The sequence below is a fragment of the Garra rufa genome, chromosome 10 (genome assembly GCF_049309525.1).
Source record: "Garra rufa chromosome 10, GarRuf1.0, whole genome shotgun sequence".
Classification (NCBI taxonomy): domain Eukaryota; kingdom Metazoa; phylum Chordata; class Actinopteri; order Cypriniformes; family Cyprinidae; genus Garra; species Garra rufa.
The window spans coordinates 12,771,963-12,781,544 of NC_133370.1; the positions used below are offsets into that span (position 1 = coordinate 12,771,963).

The 9,582-nt window shown below is 39.8% G+C and overlaps 1 protein-coding gene across 3 annotated transcripts in view; it reads left to right on the forward strand.

The window, feature by feature from the left end:
* The window catches only part of cadm3 (cell adhesion molecule 3), a 98,454-nt gene that overhangs the window by 71,639 nt on the left and 17,233 nt on the right, over positions 1 to 9,582 (forward strand). Inside the window, exons 5-10 of one of the 3 annotated variants that reach the window (XM_073849151.1) lie at positions 581 to 718; positions 815 to 985; positions 4,602 to 4,692; positions 6,769 to 6,941; positions 7,170 to 7,543; positions 9,356 to 9,376. In XM_073849151.1, coding sequence (XP_073705252.1) covers positions 581 to 718; positions 815 to 985; positions 4,602 to 4,692; positions 6,769 to 6,941; positions 7,170 to 7,522 — 926 coding nt within the window. In that variant the 3' untranslated portion in view covers positions 7,523 to 7,543; positions 9,356 to 9,376. The remainder of the gene's footprint in view (positions 1 to 580; positions 719 to 814; positions 986 to 4,601; positions 4,693 to 6,768; positions 6,942 to 7,169; positions 7,544 to 9,355; positions 9,377 to 9,582) is intronic. The other 2 variants (XM_073849152.1, XM_073849153.1) reach the window with 2 other exon arrangements.

The window sequence follows — 9,582 nt, forward strand, 5'->3', positions numbered from 1 at the left end:
CAACTTAGTGCTTTCTTGACATAATTTTGCAGAGCACAGTCTTGCGATAATTGCTAGCACCTGATTTTGGGAAGCATGTTGCACACCAAAATCATTAAATATCCAGATACACATTTTGTCGTTGATAAGTGACATCTGTGCTTCACCTCTTTTGAAAAGCGCCAGCCGCTCCTGGTAAGCATGTTTGATGTGACCAGGCCCACGCGGAACCTGCACACTTCTCCACATTTGCTGTACCCGTTTTGGGGGGAAATCTGCATAATTGATTTAAATACGGTAAAATGTGTTAAACAGAGCTGAAAGTACTGTACTCTTTTTGGCAGCTAATAACGTATGATATGCCAAATTATTATATAAAAGAACACGCAAAGGGTGGGGGGTGTGAATGATAGACGTTTGAATTCTACAGTTTCATTCGGTGCAAATTCCATGCAGGCGTACTAACAAGTAGCTAGTTGTTAATAGTGAGCTGCTACTTAGGGAGCAGGACTGTTTTTATTTAATTTACATTTTATCTAACCTCTCGAATTGCACCTGAAAATGTTATGTTTTGCATTCTACATCTGTTTCTTTCTCACAGGTGTTCCAGGTAAGCCAGTGATAACAGGTTTTGAAGATGCTGTTCAAGAGGGTGGCAAGGTTACTCTCACCTGCACGAGTTCAGGCAGCAAACCTCCTGCTAAACTACACTGGTACCGTGATCAAGAGGAGATACAAGGTAAAAACACACACGCAGTCAGGTCAGAAGTCTGCTTTGAACCCACGCTGTTGTTGTTGTTTAATAATTACAGTGTTTGTGTTTGTGCATCTGTAGGGCGTCCTGATGTTGTGGAGTCCAACCCTGATGAACCGACCTACACAGTAACCAGCGAGCTCACCCTCACTGTCACCAGGAACGATAACAATGCTTTGATCGCCTGTGCGGTGGATCACCCGTCCATCGCTAATGGAGACAAGAGGACGGAGCAGCCCCTCAGCGTCTTGTGTAAGACACACACACAAAAGCCAGAAAGCTTATTTTATACTATTTTATTGATTTTTAGAAACATCAACCAGACAAAGTTCTGCTATCCACCTTTTTCTTCCCGTAAGAGTGAGCACATTTGATCATTTTATGGGGTCCGACAGCGGCTAATGAACCGGAAGTCTCACCCATAGGCTTAATTCCGCGTTAAAGAAAAAGGTGGATAATGCAAACCTGGTGACATTCCATTAAAAGTATATGTTTGATCAATTCATGCACTTCCTGGAAATCAAAACCATGACCTTGGTGTTCTTGGCACTGTCTTCATATTTGAGTGTCAAGAATGTGTTATAATATATCACTGTGTTTAGAAGGTTCAAACACAAGTGCTAAAAAAAAATGAAGCAGCTGTTTGGTGTTGATTCCAGACTTATCATTCAGTTGTTATGAATAATCTTCTCCTTTGGTTGGCATACATTAAGCTCAATATAAAGACACACACACACACACACACACACACACACACATACCACACACACACACACACACACACACACACACACACACACACACACACGTCTTTCTACAGAATTGCTTTAAAAAGCATTTAATTATTCACATCTTAGATGTTTACTACGATCATTTTTTTATCTATTGAAACCCAAAATAATATTTAAAATATATCATAATTTACTCTGTACTTGCAAATGGGAGGTGGCTGTCCAGAATCCTAACCCCTAAATTTCTTATGAAAATTATTTAAATAAATTTGGCATTTTATTCTATTGTTTTTTAAAAATATCTTTTTAATTTTTTCTTTTTTTTAAAGTGAAGTTAAAAAAATATATTTATTTGTGACCTTGGACTACAAAACCGGTCTTAAGTAGCATGGGAATGTTTGTAGCAATAGCCAAAAATATACCCTGGAAATCCAGAGGTCTCGCGAGAGAATCATAATTTGAATTTGAATTGTCTCTGCAAGACAGTCTGGTATCGAGCAATGATGCATGTTACTGCAATACGTAAGCAATTCTGGGAACCAATCAAATCGGTGTATCTTATGTAGGCGGGCCAGAGGCGAGCTAAGCTGATGAAGACAGCGCTCCGACGTCCGAAATCATTAGTAAACATTGAAAGAGATCTAGCTACAGATGAAAACCAGTTGTTTGAAATGGCTTTGGCCGCTACAATGACCGAGTTAGACTTGGCTTTTCATTTAAAAGAGGAACAGAAAACCGCGCTCGAATCGCTCCTTTGCAAGAAGGACGTTTTTGCTGTTTTGCCGACTGGATACGGCAAGAGTTTAATCTATCAGTTAGCTCCGCTGGTAGTTAAGCGTATGGGGCGACCACGAAGAGGAACCGATCCGAAGCAGGCAATGCCAGATAGCATTCGGCAGTCTCGAGTCCTGGCTGTTAAAGAAGTGGCGATAAATGTTATCGAACAAGGTCTACCGGGACAACCTGATCGGGATTGTGGTGGATGAGGTCCATCTCATTTACAAATGGTAAGAGTCACTTGGTAAACTTACTGTAACGAAAAACTGAATGATTCAATAGTAATGCAGTAGCCTAACTTGAACAGGACGATATGTCTCGCTGCTGAATGAAACTCTAGTGACCATTCACATATTAGTTGATAGTTAATGAATAGTTTGATCGGACCAAATTGTTTTATGAGGTTGATTCGGCTGTCATAATTAACAGTTATTAATCTTGTCACATTGTTTATGTTATAACATTGAAATCCACTCTTATATGTTCACCGTCGCTCTGGATACGTCACACCATGTATTGTTGTGATTGGTCGTGGCGTTATCCAATTGCGTGCAGTGAGAGTTTCAAATGCACGCTTGGTGCCGCCCCTCGAGTTAGGTCCTTTTCATTGCTCAATGCCAGACCCTTAATCTTAATAGATTAGGGTCTGGATTTTTCCAGGCTACCAAAAATACATTGTATGTGTCAAACTTATCGCTTTTATGCAAAAAATCATTAGGATATTAAGTAAATCATGTTCCATGAGGGTATTTTGTAAATTTCCCACTGTGAATATATCAAAACTTAATTTTTGATCAGCAATATGCATTAATAATAACTTCATTTGGACAACTTTAAAAGTGATTTTCTCAGATTCCAGATTTTCAAATATTTGTATCTTGGCCAAATATAGTCCTATCCAAACAATAAACGATACATCAATGAAAAGCTTATTTATTCAGCTTTCAGATGATGTATAAATGTTATTTTAAAAAATTAACCCTTATGACTGGTTTTGCGGTCCAGGGTCACATTTTATATTTTCTTTGTAAATTATGTGTAAAAAAAAAAAAAAAAGTGTGACCGATTTTAATTACACCCCTACATTTATGATCAGGAAATATTTGTGTCAGTCCCTCTCATAGCTACTAACAGTCACGACCAAAACATGTCATCGTTTCGGTAGTGACAAAATGGAACACATAATCCTTTATTTGCGGGAAATAAACTAAATTTTAGTACAGTTATGGAAAATATATATATATATATATATATATATATATATATATATATATATATATATATATATATATATTCCATTTGAGTATAGTGAACTATTTCTCACATTCAAGAAACCAGTTTGAGATTATCTAAACTTTATGACAGTGCATGTTATCCTGCTAGAAGTTGTAGTATCATTTGATGGGTACACTGTGATCATAAAGGGATACACATGGTCAGCAACAATACTCGGGTAGGTTTTGATGTTTAAACGATGCTCAGTTGGTAATAAAGTGCACAAAATGTGCCAAGAAAATGTCCTCCAAACCATTACACCAACAGCAGCAGCCTGAACCATTGACACAAGGCAGGACAGATCCATGCTTTCATGTTCTTTACGCCAAATTCTGACCCTATCCGAATGTCACAGCAGAAATGGAGACTTGTCACACCAGGCAACCTTTTTCCAATCCTCTGTTGTCCAATTTTGGAGAACCTGTGTGAATCGTAGCCTCAATTTCCTGTTCTCAGCTGACAAGAGTGGTACCCGGTGTGGTCTTCCTCTGCCGTAGCCCATCTACTTCAAGATTCGACATGTTGTGCGTTTGAGATACACTTCTGCATTCCTTAGTTGTAACAAGTGGTTATTTGAGTTACTGTTACCTTTCTATCAGTTCAACCAGTCTGGCCAGTCTCCTCTGACATCTGGCATCAACAAGGCATTTTCGCCCACAGAACTGCCGCTCGCTGGATATTTTCTATTTTTCTGACCATTCTCTATAAACCCTAGAGATGGCTGTTTGAAAATCCCAGTAGATCAGCAGTTTCTGAAATACTCAGACTAGTCCGCCTGGCACCAACAGCCATGCCACATTCAAAGTCACTTAAATCATGCTTCTTCTCCATTCTGATACTCAGTTTGAACTTCAGCAGATTTCTTGACCATGTCTGCATGGCTAAATGCATTGAGTAGCTGCCATGTGACCACGTGATATTATTAGATCCTTGCATTAATGAGCAGTTGAATTTCCAGCAGAGTTTCTGTGATATTAGCCACACTGTGATATTAGATGATTAGATTTTAGTCATACCATTCAGCCCCTTCTGTACAATACATTAACATAAAAATAACAAAAAAATTCTGTTTGTGTGTCTCTCAGTTTCTCCAAGCGTGTTAATTCATCCTGAGAGTGACCTGCCCAGGGAAGGAGAGAAGTTTTTCCTGCAGTGTGTGGGGAACGGAAATCCAGAGTAAGACACACACACACACACACACACACACACACACTCTCTCTCTCTCTCTCTCTCTCTCTCTCTCTCTCTCTCTCTCTCTCTCCCATTTCCATCCATGACATTCATGGTTTATGTATGAAGCTGAAAATGGTCAGCCTATTGATCTCCTTTCTCTTTTTAACACACACACACACACACACACACACACACACACACACACACACACACACACACACACACACACACACACACACACACACACACACACACACATACATGCGTAGAGTTTGGTGACAGTATCACTGAGATATTTGTGTTGATGTTACATGAAAAATAGGGAGGGACGTCCTTACACAGGCTTGTTTTAAAAACACACCCTCTATGACAGGGTTCCACAAATCTTACCCTGGAGGGCCAAATGCGCTGCAGAGTTTAGCTCCAACCCTGATCAAACTCACTTACCTGTGATTCTCTAATGATCCTGAAAACCCTGATTAGCATGCTCAGGTGTGTTTGATTAGGGTCAGAGCTAAACTCTGCAGGAAAATGGATCTCGTGGGCCAGATTTGAGGATCCCTGCTCTATGAACTTAGCGAGTTCAGCAACTCCCTTTCTGAAGCTAAAGGATGAAATGTTGTTATTTTAGATGTATTTATTACATTTTTAGCTACTTAAGCCTGGTTATATCACATAAATATTTCTCTCTGGAAATAAACGTTAATGTAATTGAATATCACCCTCTACTGGTGCAGGATTGCATTACAGCTCATTATTGCTCCTGACATCCATTAGTACCACACCGAGAGCTATTCAACCCCATTTAGACATCCCATCTTGTCTCCCTGTCGCATTTTCTCATTTGCTTTTACGCTCTATCGCTTCCTTACTGGAATGGGAGCACAAATAGTGGGGCTGTATATGAAGAAGATACCTGTAGTATCAGAAGCGGCATTTACAGAGACTGTGCACCTGAATTATTGTCTAAAAATGTGGTGTCAGTAAGACTTTCTTTAAGATATGAATGCTTTTATTCAGTAAGAACACCACAACTGTTTTCAACATTGATAATATTGAATGTTTCTTGAGCACCAAATCAGCATATTAGAATGATTTCTGAAGGATCATGTGACACTGAAGACTGCTGAAAATTCAGCTTTGCCATCAAAGAAACAGTTTGAATTGTAATGAATTCAACTCTATGTGAAACGCTGCCTCTCATATCTTGCTTGTTTTGGTGTCCTACTGTATTGCAAGTCACTGAGGTATTAGTTTAGTCATAACTTCACTGCTCTATCAACATCAATAAAAAATTATATTATTTGGATTATTCACACTCTCAAATAATGATACGCTTGCGTCCTCACAGTGGTACTCTAAATCCCTGTAACACACACAGAAACGCTGATTTGAACACGGTATGAGCACAGAGAAAAAGCCACAGTTAGTTTGGCATATTGAGAGGATTTTAAAGGTGAAGTGTGTAATTTTTTGATGCTAAAATACCTTCTTTTATCCCAGCAGTAGGTAGACGTCCTCAGGAAGTGTGAACACAGTGGCACTATCAAAACATTTCTCTGTTCATTCCAGTACTAGACCAGCACAACACAGCTCAACCAATAGCAGGAATTTAATATGGGGTGGGGCAGGGCTATCAGTTTGGCTAACCAATGGAAAACAAAGAGAGTGTTTGAATCTGTTTGAACACAATCATTGGCCCTAATCCCAGATATTCACTTTTTATTCCTGATTGTATTAACGATAGCAGCTGCCTGTTTCTGGACATTTTCATTCGTAAGGCCCTCCAGGTCAGGTGTGTCGCCGCACTGGTGGTTTGACCACCTGGTTTTCCTTCCCATTTGATCAAGTCTGGTTCGTTTCACTTGACATGTGACTGAGCTTCACTGTGTTTGGGCCGCTTTCCAGTGCATCCCTCTGTGCTCCTCAGCTCTTTTGATAGTGTGCCAAATTGCAAAACCCTTCAATCTGCTCAATTAAACGACTCTTTCTGCTTTGCTTTTGATGTGAAATTTCAAAACGATGTATATGTGGTCCGTTTTGTAATGTAATCTCTCTTTCCCCCTCTCTCTCTCTCAGACCGACTGCGTTTGTGTGGCGGAGAAAAGACGGGGAGCTCCCCCCGCTGGCAAAGGTGGATGGTGCATTCCTACGCTTTGAATCGCTCAACAAGTCGGATAATGGTGTTTATGAGTGCCAGGCTGATAACGGGATCGGCATGGGGGACGTGACGCACACCCTTCTGGTACAAGGTGATTAACGAGACAAACGAGGAATGGGTTGGAATGGAGTTTCGTCATTGTTTATTTCTTCTGTTGTTTTATGTTTACCTTCACGTCTCTTTTTTCTGAATTTTACTTTCCTTTCTTTTTGTTTCTCTTTTTGCATGACGCTTTCTTTTTTTTCCAATTCCGTTTTCCCTCCCATCCAACATCCATCATCCATCTTATTTTTCATCGTCATTTCCTTCATCTTCCAAGACCAGCAAGATTCAGACCTCGTTATTTTCACCTCAACTCTCCTTTCATCCTCTGCTTTTCCTACTTCTTCTCCTGGAACTTCAGTTTCACCGTCTACTGAAGATGAAACTCTTCCTCCACCCTCATCTTCGTCATCTTCCACTACCTTTCCCACAACCACTCTTACCACCTCCTCGACTTCTTTCACTTCGGCTCCTTCCACTCTCCCTTCTTCTCCTGAAGTTCCAACCACCTCTCTTTCCAACGCTCTCTTCCTGGTCTCACTCTTCTGCCCTCCTCTGTTCCTGCTCGCACCTCTCCCTCACCCCCCTCCTCCTCCTCCCCTGCCACTCCATCATCTGTTCCTCGGCTGAATGGAGTGCACACCTTTACAGGTAATCCATTGTGCACATACACACACCTAACCATGGTTTAACATGCCACTGCTGTGCTGCTGATCACAGTTTACGGGTTTCTGTGTGTGTGTGTGTGTGTGTGAGAGACAGAGATAGGGATGGGCATGATTACCCGAGTGCTCTGAGAAAAGACCGCAATGATCAACCATGACAACACAATAATTGCCTTGACTTTTAAACTTCAAAACATTTCACACTGAACAACATTTAGTAACAACCATGCACAGATGAGATAAAAGGGGGTTATTCTATAATTCAGATATTTATTTATTTCTGTATTATATATATCGATCCAAACCTGTATGACGTATTTCTTTAGTTCACTTCCAGAATAAAAATCTCCTGATAACTTACTCACCCCCATGTCATCTAAGATGTTCACATCTTTCTTTCTTAAGTCAAAAAGAAATGAAGGTTTTTGAGGAAAACATTCCAGGATTTTTCTCCATATAGTGGACTTCAATGGGAGCCAATGGGTTGAAGGTCCAAATTGCAGTTTCAATGCAGCTTTAAAGGGCTCTGATCCCAGCTGAGAAATACTGTAAGGGTCTGATGTAGTGAAACGATTAGTCATTTTCTAAAAAAAATTATATACTTTTTAACCACAAATGCTTGTCTTGCACTAGCATTACGTTGTCATTTTGGAAAGGTCACAGGTGATGTAGACGGAAGTACCAACCCAGTGTTTTGAAAGTGCACGTGCAAAGAAAGCCAAACACCCTTTACAAAAAAAGGATGTCAGATGATTTTGAAGTTGGAGGAGAAAATGAGATGAAGTTACCCTCCATGTTTTCCTTAAAAACCTTAATTTCTTTTCAACTGAAGAAACAAAGACATGAATATCTTGGATTACATGGGGGTAAGTAAATTATTAGGAATTTTTTATTCTGGAAGTTAACTGATCTTTTTTAATGACAAAAACACCAAGTAGCAGTTGAAAGAAGTATATCTGTTTTTATATTTTCATTCGATTCAAAAAACAGTTCCAAATGATTCATTGGCAAATTAAGGCAAATTGGACTGATTTGATTCTCAAGCTCCATTCTTTAACTCACAGTCCTCATTCACACAAAGAATACTCTTTTAAAAAGTAGCCTTTATTGTTTCACAGAAGAAAGTCATACAGGTTTGAAGCGACACAAGGGTAAGTAAATGATGACAGAATTTCCGTTAAAACTGTTTATTCTAATGCGTGTCATGTTCATGTCTAAAAACAAAAAAACAGATGTGTAGACCCCCCAAAGCACTTGAGAACTTGCTTGATTCATTTTTCGTGTACATGTGTAGACAAAACGACCGAAATGCCCATCCCTGGCGTGTGGGTGTAGCAGCTTGAATGTGTCACTTCATAATCGAGCAGGTTGTGTTTGTGCGTGCGAGAAAGATAGAGATGTATATTGAGATCTCCAGTGCAGTATCACAGAAGCATGTTGAGCAGCATCTGCTGTCGGCTTTAACTGTAATGCAAGATTTAACCAGGCACATCTCACGGCAAAGCCTCTGATTATCCAGAAACACAATCTGACACCACACCTTCCCTCCAGAAAACATTCGCTTCAATTATTTCATTATTTCGCTACGTGAAATCCTCTTTAATACTCTTCCGAGATACTTATTTTTTGGTAGTGTTCATTGAGCACACACACACTTGCACGCTCGCACACATTTTTTTCATCGTTTCTCTTTGTTCCTTTTCTTGCTTCACATTCCACTCATGTGGTCCTCATCCATCCATCCATCCATCCACTCATCCATCCACCCATCCATTCATCCCTTCATCCTCTTGAGAAGAAGCCGGAGTGAAATCTGCAGGTATTGTCACTTCTCTCTCTCTTTCTAACTTACTTTATTTTCCTCCGTTTTTCTTTCAGTATTGTCCTTTGAATGAATCTCTGTCCCTCTTATTCTCTCTTTCATTTGTCTGTCTCAATTTATGATGGGTCTGGGTGTTTTTTATAGCTACAACTCTGTTGAATTGCGCCGTCGTTATGAACATAGTTAATGATGCAAGAACGTTG